This window comes from Triturus cristatus, chromosome 3_2, assembly GCF_964204655.1.
Source record: "Triturus cristatus chromosome 3_2, aTriCri1.1, whole genome shotgun sequence".
NCBI classification, from domain to species: domain Eukaryota; kingdom Metazoa; phylum Chordata; class Amphibia; order Caudata; family Salamandridae; genus Triturus; species Triturus cristatus.
Window position 1 is genome coordinate 844,524,895 of NC_140584.1, and position 19,276 is coordinate 844,544,170.

A 19,276-nucleotide genomic window follows, 5' to 3' on the forward strand; every position below is an offset into this window, starting at 1 on the left:
CAGTGTGCCATGTCCATCTACACACAGACACATGTTGGTCGCTGCAACAGCTGATGCTTTTGAGGGAACACCAACATCAAGCTAATGGGAACACACCACACATACATGACATAGACACATCGTGCACCGTGGGTAGTCACATGTCTGGTGTGGTAACCCCTGTAGCGGGCATCAGGGGACACTTGCGTGTGTTGTTGACTGTGCCATGCCAGTGACGCTCATTCCAAGTGTTTAGTACGACATGCACACATGTCAAAGGAGTTAAGGGCATGCCTAGCACATATTGCACCGTCACACATAACATCTGTACACATCTCATCATACATCTATTGCCTTCTCGACTCAGGATTAATGTGCCACATCACAGCCTTTCACACCTGTGCCCCACACATGTAGTACTGCCCAGACAATGCCTTGATGTCCATCCATGGACAAGTATGTCAGCTCTATTCCTTCCTGTGTGCTGCCTGTCACCACTGTGATGTGTGAAAGGCACCGTGCATTCGCTCTGAGGGCCTGTGTACGTTCCCTATCACTATGGGAGTGCTGCCGTAGGCATACCCATAGTGATAGTGAGCGTACGCGCGCGTGTACGGTCCGTATCACCATGGGTACGCATACGCGAGCACACCCATAGTGATAGTGAGCGTATGCGCATGTGTACGGTCCGTATCACTATGGGTGTGCTGGCATATGCGTACCCATAGTGATACGGACCGTACACACGCCTATACGCTCACTATCACTATGGGTGTGCTCTCGTATGCGTACCCATAGTGATATGGACCGTACAGGCGTGTGTACGGTCCGTATCACTATGGGTACGCATACGCCAGCACACCCATAGTGATAGTGAGCGTACGCGCGCGTGTACGGTCCGTATCACTATGGGTACGCATACGCCAGCACACCCATAGTGATACGGACCGTACACACGCCTGTACGCTCACTATTACTATGGGTGTGCTCACGTATGCGTACCCATAGTGATACGGACCGTACACACGCCTGTACAGTCCGTATCAATATGGGTACGCATACGCCAGCACACCCATATTGATAGTGAGCGTACACGCGCGTGTACGGTCCGTATCACTATGGGTACGCATACGCCAGCACACCCATAGTGATACGGACCGTACGCGCGTGTACGGTCCGTATCACTATGGGTACGCATACGCCAGCACACCCATAGTGATAGTGAGCGTACGCGCGCGCGCGTGTACGGTCCGTATCACTATGGGTACGCATACGCCAGCACACCCATAGTGATACGGACCGTACACGCGTGTACAGTCCATATCACTATGGGTACGCATACGCGAGCACACCCATAGTTATACGGACCGTACACACGCCTGTACGCTCACTATCACTATGGGTGTGCTCGTGTATGCGTACCCATAGTGATACGGAGTGTACACACGCCTGTACGGGCCGTTGCTATGCATTTGGGGTGCCCTAGGACCCCGGAACGCACCGTACCTGTGTGTGAATCTCCAAATTACATAGGGGACACATGAGGGACAAGTATAAAGGCCTACATGCATGCTGGTTGTCATGGAGACCAAGTTTAAAGTATGAATTTTTTTCAGCAGGTGCACAGCAAAAGTCAGTTTGAATGAATCTACTTTGTTGCAATGTGGTTCTGGAGTTGACATCATGCTCAAGAAAAAAAACAATAAAAACCCACTGACTGTGCTAGGTTTGAAGGGATTGGAGGAAACATAGGATGCAAATGTGAGTGACCAATCACTCTGTACTCCTGTGCATGAAACAGGCCAGCAAGGCAGATATAAGGCAGCCAGGTCCCATGAGAGAGCACTTGCCTGCACATCTTTGGATTCTACAACCCAGCTGCTGCTCCTGATTCCCTGGAACCATGTCAAGGTCTGTGGAGAGGGCACAGCCTTTCACCCTGGAGGAGAACCTGGCATTGCTGGATGTGATCCTCCCACAGTACCCCCTGTGTCCCTTTTTGTGACTGTGACTTCTGGCATTGTGTCCAGGTGTGACACACATGCAATGTACTGTAGGGGGGGTTACAGGGGGGGGGGAATGCCTGATGTCTCCCAGCCAGAGCATGCTGTGGTGCATGTCTGCCGTCCTCACTTGCATTGTGTTTACTGTGACAATCACTGCATGGTGCATGCCACATTCTGCCTGTCTTATCCTCCTGGGAATGTAGCCTCTACAGTCCTCATGTGATTATGTGGTCAGCCCAGTGTGACAGGTGACTGTACCCACAGATGTGTGTTAGTTCTGTGTACCTGTGCTGAGAGTGTCCACATGATGTGTTCGTACCCTGGACATCGGTGTGTGTGTAAGTCCCCTGTCATGTGGGTGGGTACATATGTAGAGTGTAGCACCCAAGCTGCATGAGGGATGGATATACCCTGCCCATCTGATGTGAGCAGGGAGCAGTGCTGTGTGTCTGACGTGCAGAGCCAGCCCCACACCTGTGAGCCCCCCCCCCATGTCTAGTGGCACATGTGCAGAGTGAGGTTTGTCGCTGCATTTGGCAATGGCAGGTGAATGTCCTGTGCCTGTGTGTGTCTGTGTACTCTGCTGAGGTAGCGTCAGTGGCCTGTGGCATGTGACTGCTTTGAAGTGCTGCACATAATCCTGATGTAGCTTGTGATGCACAGTGTGAGCCTGGATCATTGATTGTGTCGTTGCCCTCATTCCACCTGTGTACTTTTAATGGCACGTACTGCTTTTGCCCTTCCCCAGAGGATCATGTCCCTATGACAAAGGTGCAATGCGTTGGATGCATACTATGCCTTGTTGTAAACAGCAAATTTGTTCTAATACGTGTCTCTGTGACATGTGCCAGGTGTATTGATGTAGTGTCACTTGTTCATCCTCACAGGTAGGCGCCTCTGCCAAGAAGCAGATCTGGATGAACGCCGTCAGTGCCGTGAGGAGGACGGACGGTCGCAAGCGACGCCTGGCCCAGGTGAGAAAACGCTGGCAGGATATCCGGTGCTGGACGCGGAGGATCGCACGGGTCCTGCTGGGGGACTCACCTGAGACCCATAAGAACCGCGGGCGCCGCCGTCTGACCCACATCCACAAGCGTGTGCTGGCGGTGGTCTTTCCAGACTTGGACAGGCGCTTACAGGAGAAGCAGCAGCAGGAAGGGGGTAGGTACATGTGTGTTTGTTGTGTGTCACCAGCATTTGTAAGTGCACAGTTGCATGGATACACTGCCAGGGTTTAAAGGTGGTGTGCAGATCCTGTTACCCACAGTATAGCGGTGCTCTCCTGTCTCCCTTCCCCTCCTTGCAATGTGTTCCCTGGTCTGTGTGTAGTCACTCCTTCACAAGGTTATCTAGGCTGGCACTTAATCCACGTGAACAATGCCTGTAGCATCATGTGTGGGGGTGGTGTGTAACAGGTTTTGGGACCTTGCCTGTGCCCTGTCCAGTTCAGTACTTGTGGGTTCCATGTCAGTTGGCACTGATGCTAAGTCCAGACATGGGAGTTAGTCTCTCAAGTGTCATGCCTTACAGCACGCATGTCCTATGTTGTGGCCTGTGACATGATGTGCATGAGTGTGCGATACGCATAGTGCAGGGATGGTGACGTGTGTTGCAGTCATTCCCATTCAGGACCATGGAGTTGTGTGGCCACTACTGTCCCCTGGGGCATATTTTCCTAGGTGTCATGTGTGTCATCATAAAATGTGGACACTCTCAGTGTCTACAGCATAGGTTGTGCTCTGTGCCATTGTCCCCTGGCACCATGTATATTGACGTAAAATGTAGTACAAGTGTCCACTGTACAGCCTGACCTGATTTTCCTTGTTCATACTCACGGTGGCCAGTGCCTGTGTGTCTTGTTACAATCATCTGATGATGACCATTTGTACATGATTATTTGGACAGGCGCACCTTGGGTATTTTGTGTCCAATCTTGCATTTATCCAGCCCATGTGTATTTCACCCAGACTAAGAGATGTAAGTGCTTCCTGTGTCTCAACAAATTGTCTCATGTAGGGGGTGGTTGGTGCGGGCAAAGCCTACATGTCAACACCTGATATCTCCTTGCTAGGTCTGGCCAGTGTGTGATGTTTGTCTGGACATACACTCAAGGTGCAGTGAGCCAGTCATGGTGGGCATGTTTTCAGTATTACCTATGCAGCATGTGCCTAAAGTTCATGAATATGGTCCCTGCTCATCCCTATTTTCGGCAACGCTGTGTGGTGCAGATGCAGTGCTGGATTGTCCCCAGAGCCTGGCTCCTCTGTCAAAATCCATTTCATGTCATTTGCTATTGTGTCATGCTCTGCATAGTTTTTCAGTGGCATGGTGGGTCAACCAACTGTGTGTTGCAGGGCCTACATATGTACCTTGTTTTGTAGATGTTACTCATCTTTCTTTTCAGGATAAGCACTGTAACCTATGTAGATTGGACTCATGTGACATATGTATACAGGTGTATGATTAATTGCTGTCTCTTCACCTTGCCCACAGCATCGTCGGGGGACACGGAGGCAGACATCAGCACAGACGGAGCGGAGGGACCGAGCACCAGTGCCAGCGGTGACATCTTGGCTGGCACATCGAGTGGAACTGAGGCGGAGGGGAGTGAGGCCAAGGACCTGTCCAGTGCCACCACAGAATATGAAGCTGACGGGTCCGAGGATGAGCTCTCCGAGTGGGCGGAGGCTGCACCAGCAGCTGACAGTGGCACAACACCCCCTGCCCCTGTCTCCACTGCTGCCGCCAATGCCGAGTCTGTGGACATCCAGCGGCAGTTGCAGGTTGGTCAGGCTGCGATGCTTAATGTCCTCCATGGCCACAGCCAAGTGCTGAACAAAATGGAGGCATACTTGGAGGGCATTTTCTCATCGCAGGCTGACCAACGCAACTTGCTGAGGTCCATTGACTCGACACTGACTGCAGCAGTGGGTCTCCTGCAGCGCTTTGTCCAACCCCCTACCCCTGACCCATCCACACTTCCCACTCCCATGCCTGTCCCACGTACACCCAGATGTCAGCATGCACCCACCACAACAGACACAGGCACCACACCAGCAGGGAAGGTCAAACGCACACCTCCTGGCACGCACACACAGGGTGAAGTAGGCACACCCACTGGGTCGGGGGGCAAACGTAAGACATGCAGCCAGAGTGGGAGACCGCATTCCACCAAATCCACTCCCTCCAAATCCCCTTCCCTCAGCTCTCCTGGCCACAAATCCAGCAAAGAATCCTTCATGGCCGCTCTGTCCCTGAGCCCCACAGTGACACCACCCCGCAAGCGGTCAAAGGAGTCCCCGGTCAGGGCGGTTGAGTCCCCCCCCTGTCCACACCCTCCCCCAGTGGCGCTCCGACCCATCCCTCTGACCCCCCCCCTCCTTGGGGCCTGTGGTTCCTTCGGGTGCAGGGGAGTCGCTGGAGGACCTTGCTAAGGTGTGCAGCGCCATCCTGGCCTCCGCCTTTGGCGCTGCCCCACCCCCTGTGGTGGAGTCCTCCGTCCCTGCACCCACGACACCTACCCATCGCCCTCATGTCCCTGCGGTGCCTGGTCCTTCCCCCCCACATGATGCCCCCCCCCCTCTGGAAGACGAAGGAGTTTGACTGTGCAGGCAAGCTAGGGGACACGTGTCCCACTGTGTCCCCCACCTGGATTTGAACTTTGGATTGCCCTATGGGCATTGTACATTTTGAACTTTCAAGGGACAAACAGATTTTTGGATGCTGAATAAAGCAATTTATTTTTCCTTAGTACACTACTGTCTGTCTGGTATTGCTGTTGGTGGACCTGCTCCATTATTTTGGGTGGTGATAATGTGTTGGGTGTGTGGGAATTGTAGTCTTGTGCTGGTCATAGGGTGGATCCTGGTATCTGTGTGCCATCACAAGCTGTTGGCTACATAACTTTGTTCATATAAGCAGTTACTGCATGGTGACATCGTCCCAAGGTGTGTTCCTTCCTCTGTGTAACCTGACATCTTCCCTGCAGGGTCATTCCAATATGTGGTGCTGAGCTGTGTCTACATTGGCTGGGTGTGTGACGGACTCGTTAGACTTGGGCCATGCATGCTGAGCGATGTCTCCACCTGCATCTTTCGTGGCGTCCTTGGTGGTCACTGTACTTGTGTATGTAGACTGTTGTCATGACTTCATGTGGGCATGTTTTCTTTTCGGCGCTATGCATGTGTATACTCCCAGCCTCGCACACATGTGGTACATGTACTGCAGGATCTTTGTGCACCTGACTGACATTTGTGGGCATTGGATCTGTGGGTACTCCACCCTTTTCTTTGCAGGGGCACTGCTGTGAGTGTTAGGCACCCACCCCTCCTGTGTCTGGGCACTGCTGGGAGGACTCTGCACACACCCCTCCTGTGTCTGGGCACTGCTGGGAGGACGCTGCACACACCCCTCTTATGACTGGGCACTGCTGGGAGGACTCTGCACACACCCCTCTTATGACTGGGCACTGCTGTGAGTGTTAGGCACCCACCCCTCCTGTGTCTGGGCACTGCTGGGAGGACTCTGCACACACCCCGCCTGTGTCTGGGCACTGCTGGGAGGACTCTGCACACACCCCTCTTATGACTGGGCACTGCTGGGAGGACTCTGCACACAACCCTCTGATGACTGGGCACTGCTGGGAGGAATCTACACACACCCCTCCTGTGTCTGGGCACTGCTGTGAGTGTTAGGCACCCACCCCTCCTGTGTCTGGGCACTGCTGGGAGGACTCTGCACACACCCCTCTTATGACTGGGCACTGCTGTGAGTGTTAGGCACCCACCCCTCCTGTGTCTGGGCACTGCTGGGAGGACTCTGCACACACCCCTCCTGTGTCTGGGCACTGCTGGGAGGACTCTGCACCCACCCCTCTTATGACTGGGCACTGCTGGGAGGACTCTGCACACACCCCTCCAGTGTCTGGGCACTGCTGTGAGTGTTAGGCACCCACCCCTCCTGTGTCTGGGCACTGCTGGGAGGACTCTGCACACACCCCTCTTATGACTGGGCACTGCTGTGAGTGTTAGGCACCCACCCCTCCTGTGTCTGGGCACTGCTGGGAGGACTCTGCACACACCCCTCCTGTGTCTGGGCACTGCTGGGAGGACTCTGCACCCACCCCTCTTATGACTGGGCGCTGCTGGGAGGACTCTGCACACACCCCTCTTATGACTGGGCACTGCTGGGAGGACTCTGCACACACCCCTCCTGTGTCTGGGCACTGCTCTGAGTGTTAGGCACCCACCCCTCCTGTGTCTGGGCACTGCTGGGAGGACTTTGCACACACCCCTCTTATGACTGGGCACTGCTGTGAGTGTTAGGCACCCACCCCTCCTGTGTCTGGGCACTGCTGGGAGGACTCTGCACACACCCCTCCTGTGTCTGGGCACTGCTGGGAGGACTCTGCACACACCCCTCTTATGACTGGGCACTGCTGGGAGGACTCTGCACACACCCCTCTTATGACTGGGCACTGCTGTGAGTGTTAGGCACCCACCCCTCCTGTGTCTGGGCACTGCTGGGAAGACTCTGCACACACCCCTCCGGTGTCTGGGCACTGCTGTGAGTGTTAGGCACCCACCCCTCCTGTGTCTGGGCACTGCTGGGAGGACTCTGCACACACCCCTCTTATGACTGGGCACTGCTGTGAGTGTTAGGCACCCACCCCTCCTGTGTCTGGGCACTGCTGGGAAGACTCTGCACACACCCCTCCTGTGTCTGGGCACTGCTGTGAGTGTTAGGCACCCACCCCTCCTGTGTCTGGGCACTGCTGGGAGGACTCTGCACCCAACCCTCCTATTTCAGGATATGTACGCTTAGAACATACACGGGTGTGGGTTGGCTCCATGCATACGGGGTGGGGGTACGGTCCGTACGTACACTGTTGGGGTGGGGGTACGCTCCATACGTACGCGGGTGAGGGTACGGGTCGTACATACACGGTTGGGGTGGGGGTACGCTTCATGCATACGGGGTGGGGGTACGGTCCGTACGTACACTGTTGCCATGGGGGGTACGCTCCATACGTACGCGGGTGAGGGTTCGGGTCGTACATACACGATTGGGGTGGGGGTACGCTCCATACATACGCGGGTGAGGGTACGGGTCGTACATACACTGTTGGGGTGGGGGTACGCTCCATACATACGCGGGTGAGGGTACGGGTCGTACATACACGGTTGGGGTGGGGGTACGCTCCATGCATACGGGGTGGGGGTACGGTCCATACACTGTTGGCATGGGGGTACGCTCTATGCATACGGGGTGGGGGTACGGTCCGTACGTACACTGTTGGCATGGGGGTACGCTCCATACGTACGCGGGTGAGAGTACGGGTCGTACATACACGGTTGGGGTGGGGGTACGCTCCATGCATACGCGGGTGAGGGTACGGGTCGTACATACACGGTTGGGGTGGGGGTACGCTCCATGCATACGCGGGTGAGGGTACGAGTCGTACATACACGGTTGGGGTGGGGGTACGCTCCATACGTACGCGGGTGAGGGTACGGGTCGTACATACACGGTTGGGGTGGGGGTACGCTCCATATGTACGTGGGTGAGGGTACGGGTCGTACATACACGGTTGGGGTGGGGGTACGCTCCATGCATACGGGATGGGGGTACGGTCCGTACGTACACTGTTGGCATGGGGGGTACGCTCCATGCATACGAGGTGGGGGTACAGTCCGTACATACACTGTTGGCATGGGGGGTACGCTCCATGCATACGGGGTGGGGGTACGGTCCGTACGTACACTGTTGGCATGGGGGTACGCTCCATGCATACGGGGTGGGGGTACGGTCCATACGTACACTGTTGGCATGGGGGGTACGCTCCATGCATACGGGGGTGGGGGTACGGTCCGTACATATCCGTACCCACGCTGTGGAATGCTTGTGCGGGCCATACCCAGGCCTTTGCCACGTGGGTACAGCCGTCCCGCCATTGTTGGGGTGACGTAGGTGTGGGCGTGGTACGACTCGTACCCACGCTCTTAAGGCGTGGGTACGGGACGTACCTGTATTGTTGTGTTACCGGTTCGCGTCGTCAACCACTTCCGTTGTGGCGGATGCTGGCTTTGCTGGACACGCCCCCACCCCCTCGTAGTGACCAGGGCCTGGGGGTCAGGTATGTCCAGGGCATGTGTGCTGTGTGACTTGGGTGGGGGTTTTGTGGCCTGCCCCTGCTCCTGCCCCCACCCCTTCCACCCTCCCTTTGTTGTTCTGACCTTCTGCGGCGTCTGCGTCGTAACCTGTAGAGGAGGTCGACTGCTATGTGGGCCGGGATGACACGTAGGTTCGGGTCCATGTCTGTCCGTCGCGTGCAGGTACTCCTTGTTCGCGTCGTCCTGATTTCCCGGCAGTTTTTGGCTGCCGGAAAATATTCTCCGTGCGGGATGACGTCGGTGCGAATCGTACTTCCTGGTTCGTGAATGGCAGGCTGCGTGCGTCCCGACGTCACGTCGGCGCTTTCCCAGATCACATTTGTATGTATATTTTCGTCGGTCGGTGTTTTGTACGAATCGTACGGAAATAGTATTTCCGTGCGAATCGTACTACCATGTTTGTATATTGTTCCGACCGGGTACGCGTCGGACGGAGAATATGCTCCGTCCGACGGTTCGTACCCGGTTTTTACAGGATCGTAATCGGCACCATAATGTCCAGAGAGAAAGCTCCTAATAAAGTCTATTTTTGCCCCTCCACCAGGTGTCTGGTCCTCAGGTGATTGCAAAAGAATCTCATATGTAAAATATTTAGGCCCTCAATATGAGTGGCCCTTGGTTACCGGTAAGCGTGGAGGTGGGGAAAATTCGGCACCTTATGAGTGAGGCCCTGAGAGTCCACTATGAAATAAAGAATTACTGGGGGTAATTCCGGGTCCAATTCTCATGGTAATTCCTCATTGTGGGCTGGACTTTTACCAAGAGATTTCGGCATCTTTTAGCAGCCGAAATATCCGATTTGAAAGTTAAGCGATCTGTAGTGATTTCACAAATATCATTATTCAGATGGGGTCAGCTACTGCTGTTACCACCCCCTATCAGGCTCTTAATGAGGAATTTGGACTCAGGGATTCCCACAAGCTGTACCTGCTTTTTAGTTCTAGTTGGGATCTCTGGAAGTAGTGATAGTGGACAATGCTACCATGCTGCAGTGAAGTGGGTGTTTAACAGATGTGCACTCCGCACCACAGTAAGTTAAGCCACTGGGGTGCCCCTGGTTTTCCCATGGTGAGTGTCAAATTTAACTCGCTGTGCTTAGATAAACCACTGAAAATATCTGAAGAGGTTTGATTGTTTAGTCATTGCGATGGGCAATGGCAAAGTAGTGATGCTGCATGGATGTGCCGTTTATGCATTGATTTCAGCAAGAGGGCCTGTGATTATGCTTGTGACTTTTGGTGGCTCCCTTGCACAAAATCTCAGTTGTCTTTCTTCTTTCCCTGCTGCCCAGTCTAAAGCCATCCAGATCCATCCGCTGTACATCATGTTGCCCTGCACCCTGTCAGCATCTCTGGCATTCATGCTGCCAGTGGCAACTCCACCTAACGCCATTGTCTTCGGCTATGGACAACTTAAAGTCATTGATATGGTGAGTATATGAGTGTTCGCCTATACAAAAACGTGCTATCAGGCATGCGTAATCAATGGGAGACAGCATTTACAATGCTGGTAATACCACGCAGGTTGATAACAACGCGGACGTTACATCGTCCGCATTGTTACCACGCATGGCATTACATCGCAAGTCATTTCAGCGACTTGCGCTAGGTGGCGAGCAACACCAGGGAATGTGTTGGATTTTAAATCCGACACCTTCCCTGCTGTTGCGCTCACTGAAGTAGGAATAGGAATTTATACTACTCCTAAGTCCAGTGCGCCATCTAGTGCAAGACGTTGAAACGACTTGCGATGTAATGCCATGCGTGGTAACAACACGGACGATGTAACAACCTCGTTGTTACCTACCGCGTGGCAACACCACGCGTTGTAACATCACATATTCGTCCTCAATACGTGAGTCACTGCAGACATCTCAGAAGGGAAGCCAAATGCATTCTCTAACCTCTGCCATTCCTACTGTGAAAGGAACGTGAGGAGAAAAGTGTTCTTCTGTTTAACAGGAATCACTACTAGGATCTTTTAATACGAGTATAAAATAAAAATATTCATTAAAAAAAAGAAAGACAGGCACATAAATAAATAATACAAGCTCGTGCATAACCACAAGACATAAAATATTACTATTATCCTACATAAATATATAAACGCTAGTTAATGCACTAAACATTTTAAAAAGTGCTGCTTTCAGACAAGAAGATATACATCTTACACTTTTTCTTCATTAGGAAATGAAAGCTTGCAAATATATTATGTGAAAAGGCTAATGCTTACTGATATCCGAAACAAGAGTATTAAATCTTACAATTGGCCAATATACCTATATTAAAGCTTGCTAATGTTCTATACAGAAAACATGTTAATATTTGACATGGAGCTGTAAAAACCTCCTAATAATATATTTAAAGGTAGAAAAGCTTGCAAATATCTGGCTAAGATATTTAAGACTTTGCTAACATCCAACATAAACATATACATAAACATAAACTCGCTAAACCTACCTAGAGACATGAAGCCTTGCAAATATCCAACAAGCTATAAAAACTTACTACCTTCCAACATATTTGGTCATGTACCCCCAGTTCTGTATTACAAGCAAGCTTCAAATCATTTCAACACCATTTAGAGACAGGAGACAGCATGTCACGTGCCATGAAACAGAAATGAAACTTCTAGCAAGCTATACCAATAATATATCCTGGAGTGTGTTAATCAAGCAGACGTATATCAAATCAAATTGCATGGAATTGAAACATGGTTTAATGTAGTATAAATGGATGCTACCCCATCTGCACGCCAAAAACAGAAATCCGTCTGACATAATGTCGGTACTAGATGCGATAATTTAGTACCAGCAACAAGTGACCATATTTTCTATGCTATGTTATGTTGAGTTACGTTACATTATTTTATGCTACTACTTATAAGCACTCGTTCGCCAAAGCGTTTGGTGCTATCAAAAAGAACACACAGTAAAGAAAAACAAGGAGACACTTGAATCACAGTTAGGAATTGCCAGTCCTTAATAGCGATTATTAAGGAGTCGCAATTACCTATGCATGTAGGTTGTGATTCCTACACATTCCTTAATCGCAAATTGCTATTCGCTATTAAGGAATGGCTTAACATTCATTCAAAGGGGCCAATAAGCCCATGGGAATGATTGGGATTGCATTCTCAATTTGCGAGTACCAAATAGGTGCTCACAAAATGCGCATGCGATTTCAAGGGTGCAAGGGGGCCAAAAGGCCACCCTGATACACGCCGAAAAACAGGTAAGTATGCACATGTGGTGCACACACATGCCCTAATGGCATGAGTAAACACCACAATGCACTTTGAAAAATGCATTTCTTTGCATTCTTCAAATGAATTTCAAATTACCATCAACTTGAAGTTTGTGATTCCAAATTGCGAAATCACATTTAGGGAATCCCAATTTGCGATTTCCTAGCTGCATTCGCAATTAAGGGAATCGCAAAAAATTGCGATTTCCTTAATTGTGAATTGCAAAAAAGGTGCATGCATCTGAAAAGGCCATTTTGCAATCGCAAACGGACAATTTTTGCGATTCGCACTGATTGCAATCGTAAAATTGTTTGATGCATGTGCCCTCAAAAGTGTTAAAATTAACTATTTAATATAGAAGCGTAGAAATATGTGTATTTAAAGACTTGTTAAATGAAAGAAGTGATAGGATAGACCGTGACTAGCAGAGACATGTGTTCATTCTGTTGTTGCCGCCAGAGAAAAGGCTCATCACGAAAAGTAAAGGGACTGGTTCCAGAGATGTCCAGTAAGACCTACCTGCAAGAGGCATAAAAAAGGAACTTTCAGGCTATGAACTGGGGGGCGGTGCCATGCATTGCCCAGTGCGCAATAGCCAGAGCCATAAACAGGACCCTCTTCTTTATGGGTAACCAATAAAGTGGTCAAGAACAGGGATAATATTCACTCAGCAAGAGATGCCTGAAATACGCAGAGCAGCTGCATTCAGTACCTGTCGGATTCATTTTATGAGGTTGTCATGAAGATGAAGACATCAGGCACTACCATAGTCTAGAGACTGAACTCAGGCCAATGCTGCTAGAGTATTATGGCCGGCGTTGAAATAGGGCAGAGCTGTCAGAAACACGTGCTGGCCACCTCAGATGTTCTATGGAAAGACTTGCGTCTAAGTAAATGTGATGGCAAAAAGTGCCTGTAATAGGAAAATAATGTGGGGCGTTGCAGCCCTGTAACACTTTGCCATTGATTATACAGATAAAAGACTTGCTCAGGTCTTACTTGAAGATATGAAAGCATGCTCCTATCCTAGACATACATACACATGCTTGCTAATATCAGAAATAAAAATATGAAACCTAGCAAATATCCAGCATAAAGACTCAAAACCTTGCTAATATCTGAGACAAATATCTAAAACCTGGCTATTATCCTACTCTTTAAACGCTAGTTAATATCCCAAATAAAACATCCAAAATCCAACGTGATGATGTATAAGCTAGCTAATACCTGAAATAAATTAAAGCATGTTAATATCTTGCATAAACACATACAAGTTTGCTAATATCCACCACAAACATTTACATCCTTCTAATCTTTAATATGAACATATAACAGCTTTATACTGTGCTTTTATTTGTGTCACCGGGAATACAACAGTCAAGGGAGATTCTTCCCAAAAACTCTCTGGCTGACAGCTTCCCCCTTCCAAAGGTCTGCATTAACAAATACGAATCCGATAGACACCTCGAGAGCTCGGATAGCTCGGTTCCCCTGTACTCAAAGAGCTGTCTGAGCTCCTGTCTAAACCCTAGAAAAAACAAAAAGCGATAGGCTATCAAGGGATTCACAGAGAGATGTCATTTCTCAGTATTTCCCTGAATAAATTCAAACTGGGGGCTCCAAAACTCTTTGTCCTGCTTGTGCTCCTGGTACGCTCAGTCCTTCATTAGGTACAGTATTTTCCATTTATAACTGTTCCTGCTTCTTCGTCAAACTCAAGGGACACAACTGCTGGGGTTAAATAGTAGCAAGTTTAATTCACATCAAAACACGGTACAGTTAAGACAATTTTGTAAGATAAGCAAATACAAAAAAAACACACACCTGCATCGCTATAAGTCGAACTGCACACGGCCTATTAGGTCTCCATTAGGAGCAGGCTGGAGCGTGTGTCTCAGCCAACATGTACACATAAGGTAAGCCATCAGAGACTACATACATTCTTTATACTACCTTCCCTGGTAGGTCGCTCCCCCCCCCCGCAGCAGCTCCGCCTCTACTGCCACCATTGTAGTCGAGGCCCTCCACCACCCGCAGGCTTCCAACTGCGCCTCATCCCTGGTGGCCAGTGGTGGCCTTAGGTTTGTATCCTCTTTGTTTTGTGTGCCTGTAACTGTCTGCTCACTCCTCTTCTGTGCCCCCCTGCCCCGCGCTCGCCGCTTTGCTTCTGTGCCCCCTTTTATTCTGTACCCGTCGCCAACTTCTGTGCCCCTGTTTATTTTTGTACCCCTGTTCTGACTTCTGTACCTTCTGTGACTTCTGTGCCCCCGTTTATTTTGTACCCCTTGTGCTGACTTCTGTGCCCCCTTCTTGAGTCCGTGCCCTGTGCCTGTCTCCTTTCCCCAGCGGCCCCGCCCCCTCCGCGCCCATTCGCTCTACCCGACACTTGCCTCCTGCCTCCCAGCTGCTCCTCCCTCCCCACCTTCCCATATATGGCGGCCGCTGTGCGGCCGCGTGCAGCGGGTGCACCGCTGACGCGCCGAAGGTGCGCCTAAGGCAAGCCCGTCTGCGCCTGTCCGCGCCTGGACTGCGCCCAGCGCCAGATCCCCCGGCCCCCGCAGCAGCCACGAGGACCGCCGCCTCTACTACGACACCAACACCTTCGTCGCTCTCAACCCAGGAAGGACCCACACCTGCTGCAAGGCCGCCCCGAGGCGCACCCACGGCCCCTTCACCTGCCAGAACTGCAGCTTCTCCTGCCGCGAAAGCGCCGAGACACCTGCCACGACGGAACCCAACCAGCTTAGATGCATCCTGATCAACACCCGTTCTGCACACAAACACGCCGTCGAACTTTGCGACCTACTCGACACCGCATCACCGGACGTCGCCTTTCTAACTGAGACCTGGATGAACGAAACCTCCTCGCCAGACATCGCCATAGCCATACCAGACGGGTACAAGATCACCCGCAGAGACCGCACCAACAGGGCCGGAGGAGGAATCACCATCGTCCACAGAAACACCATCAGGGTCTCAACAAACACCAACGACACCCTCAGCACCGCCGAACACATGCACTTTCAGATTCACAGGGACCCCAAGACCACCCTAAGAGGCACCGTCGTCTACAGACCACCAGGACCCCTGCTTCAATTCTGCGACTCCATCGCCGACCTCATCAGCACGCATGCACTGACCTCCACCGACTACATCCTCCTCGGAGACCTGAACTATCACCTGGAGAACAACAACGACAACAACGACAGCAACTCCTCCACCCTGATCGACAACCTCGCCAGCCTCAGACTGAAACAGCTCGTCACGACGCCGACCCACATCGCCGGCCACACGCTAGATGCCATCTTCTCCTCAAGCCCACACATCACCTTCATCCACGCCTCCGAACTCACCTGGACAGACCATCGCTGCATCCACTTCTCCTTCCGAAAACCCCTCACACACCACCGCACATTACAGACCCCCCCGCCGCTGCTGGGGCAAAATCACCCAAGAACAACTACAGACAAGCCTCGCACTCAACACTCCGACGAACCCCACCAACCCCGATGAGGGTGCACTCACCCTCGAACGCTGGATGAACGACTGCGCCAACACCGTCGCCCTGCTGAAAAATCACACCAGCAAAAGAGTCAGCTGGTTCACCCCGGAACTTCTCGCCTCAAAACGCAACTGCCGGAAACAGGAGAACATATGGCACAGCGACAAGATGCCAGACAGCCACGCTGCCCACAAAGGCGTCATCCGCAACGACCACCACCTCATCAGGACCGCCAAAAGGACCTCCTTCACAGACCGCCTTGACAACAATGCACACAACAGCAAGGAGCTCTTCACCATCATGAAGGAACTCTCCAACCCCAGCTCCAACGCCAACGACATCCCACCATCGCAAGCCCTGTGCGACTCCCTCGCCGCCTTCTTTCAACCGGAAAATCACCGACATCCACATCAGCTTCAGATCCCGGACGACCCATGCCGACCGCACCGCACCGAACCCACCGCACCCCTCCGCCCATGACACCCTGACAGCCTGGGCCAACGTGAGCATCGAGGACACAATCAATACCATGGGAACAATCCACTCCGGATCCCCGTCCGACCCGCTCCCGCACCACATCTTCAACAAAGCCAGCAATTCCATCGCACCCCACCTGCACAAAATCATCAACCTCTCCTTCGAGACCGCCACCTTCACTGAGAACTGGAAGCACGCAGATATCAACACCCTACTGAAGAAACCCAAGGCGGATCCGAGCGACCTCAAGAACTTCCGACCCATCTCCCTGCTTCCGTTCCCAGCAAAGGTCATCGAGAAGATAGTAAACACCCAGCTCACCCGTCACCTCGAAGACAACAACATCCTGGACCTGTCCCAATCAGGATTGCGCAGCAACCACAGCACCGAGACCGCCCTAATCACTGTCACAGATGACATCAGGATCCTACTAGACAACGGCGAGACAGCGGCCCTCATCCTCCTGGACCTCTCCGCCGCCTTCGACACTGCCTGCCACCGCACACTACGCACGTGCCTCCACGACACAGGGATCCGAGACAAGGCACTGGACTGGACCACCTCCTTCCTCTCGGGCAGAACTCAGAGAGTCCGCCTCCCCCCGTTCCTATCCGAGGCCTCCGAGATCATCTGCGGCGTCCCTCAAGGATCTTCCCTCAGCCCGACGCTATTTAACGTCTACATGGCACCACTAGCACGCATCGCCCGACAGCAAGACCTCAACATAATCTCCTACGCCGACGACACTCAGCTGATCCTCTCCCTCACCAAGGACCCCCTCACCGCCAAATCCATACTCCACCAGGGAATGAAGGCCGTCGCAGACTGGATGGAGGACAGCCGCCTCAAACTGAACACAGACAAGACGTAAATCCTCATCCTCGGGTCCAAACCCTCCGCATGGGACGACTCTTGGTGGCCAACGTCACTGGGGTCCCCGCCGGCCCCCACCGACCACGCACGCAACCTGGGAGTCATCCTCGACTCGAAACTCTCCATGACCAAACAAGTCAACGCAGTCTCCTCCACCTGTTTCAACACCCTCCGCATGCTCCGCAAGATCTACAGATGGATCCCGTCAAACACGAGGAAAACAGTCACCCAGGCCCTAGTCAGCAGCAGACTCGACTACGGAAACGCCCTCCTCGCCGGAGCCTCGTTCAAGCTCATCAACAGACTACAGAGAATCCAGAACGCCTCTGCACGCCTGATCCTCGATGTCCCACGCCGCGACCACATCACCCCCCACTCGAGGAACCTGCACTGGCTCCCCGTCGACAAAAGAATCTCCTTCAAGCTCCTGATCCGCACACACAAGGCACTCCACAAAACCGGCCCAGCCTATCTCAACAGTCGACTCTCCTTCTATGTACCCAACAGGAAACTCCGCTCTGCTGACCATGCCCTGGCCTGGTCCCACGCATCCGGAGAACAACTTCCGGAAGCAGATCCTTCTTCCATCGCGCCGCCAGGACCTGGAACACCCTCCCCCTCTACCTACGACAAACCGAAGACCTGCTGACCTTCAGGAGACAACTCAAGACCTGGCTCTTCGACCAATAGCAGCAGCACCCCCCCGCCCCCAGCGCCTTGAAACCCTCATGGGTATGTAGTGCGCTTTACAAATTATGTGATTGATCGATTGATTGAAATACTTTGAACTGGATTCATATTTGGGTGGTACAGAACATTTTCTGATTTTTGAAGGAAGTTCTGACTAATATTTAGAGGAACCCCACGACCAGGACAGACACTTATTGCTGGTCCAGGTAGTTCATTCAGTGTGCATATGCACTGAGGCAAAGCAGTGCCGGGATTGGTCACAGCAGTTTAATCTGGGCTGGAATATATAGTAGTGGTAGCAGTTCCCGGTCCGGTGCAAAGCTTCTCAGAAGTACACTATAGTAGCAGTCCTTCTACTATATGCTGGGAGCGACAGAGCCATGAGAAATGTGCACAGCAGAAGGTCAGCATGAAAGCTCAGGTTACCTATGGTAATCATAATCTACTCTTTAATTACTAGTTATCTTCATTACTCGGATTAGCCTTTCTCATCCCAGTGCTTACTATATGAGATGTGTCTACCTTCAGCAGAGCAACACATGACCCAGCTAAACTCCAACAGCCCCCAGAAAAGTAGTACAACATCACCAGAGAAATGTGGTTAGGAGGAATGCAGGCCTCACACATACATGATTAGTCCCCATTTCCAGAGTGTGGGAGGCAAGCAGCAGAAGTAGTCCAAAAGAGTCAGAGAGACTTAACCCTCTCTCCACTGACAGGGAGACTCCAGCTAGGACAACAGAAGCATATCAGAAGCAGACCAACCCAACCCAATCCAACCCAACCCTGTAATAGAATGGTAAAGCTCAGAAGACCTCAGCCAAGGGAAAAGGACACACAACAGCCAGCAACACAGCACCAATTTAAGGCTAAAGAAACTGAGAAGGCCAACAAAAGGCTCAAAAGGTAGACTTGGGACCCCAGACCGCAGCAAATAGAAGAAGCCCAGTCACCACCAACATTGACCCAGAGTGTAGCAAAGCATATAAAGGTCTGAAAAAACACCACAAAGGAGAAAAACAACCAGCCAGTAGCAGTAGGCAAGGCCACCAGAAGTGGGACAAATGGCCCCACTAGATGCTAAAAGCCTTGTCATGACCGACATCCTGCAACAAAGCTTTGGACATAATAAGAGTAGCCAAAAATGCCCACAGCAAGATGGGTCAGTCCTCTAAATGGAGTGGTAACAGCCAAGAGCACAGTAGAGAGTCAGAGAAAACAAACATCAAAACTTTATCACACAGTTACCTTCAAACCTATCTCATGCCTAGTAAGATGACAAGAGCACAGAAATGAAAATAAGATGGGGACACAACACACACATCAGTAGA

At 51.7% G+C, this 19,276-nt stretch overlaps 1 protein-coding gene across 1 annotated transcript in view; it reads left to right on the forward strand.

The window, feature by feature from the left end:
• Positions 1-19,276, forward strand: part of SLC13A2 (solute carrier family 13 member 2) — a 255,046-nt gene that overhangs the window by 224,597 nt on the left and 11,173 nt on the right. The window contains exon 11 of the mRNA XM_085649113.1: positions 10,449-10,586. Coding sequence (XP_085505239.1) covers positions 10,449-10,586 — 138 coding nt within the window. The remainder of the gene's footprint in view (positions 1-10,448; positions 10,587-19,276) is intronic.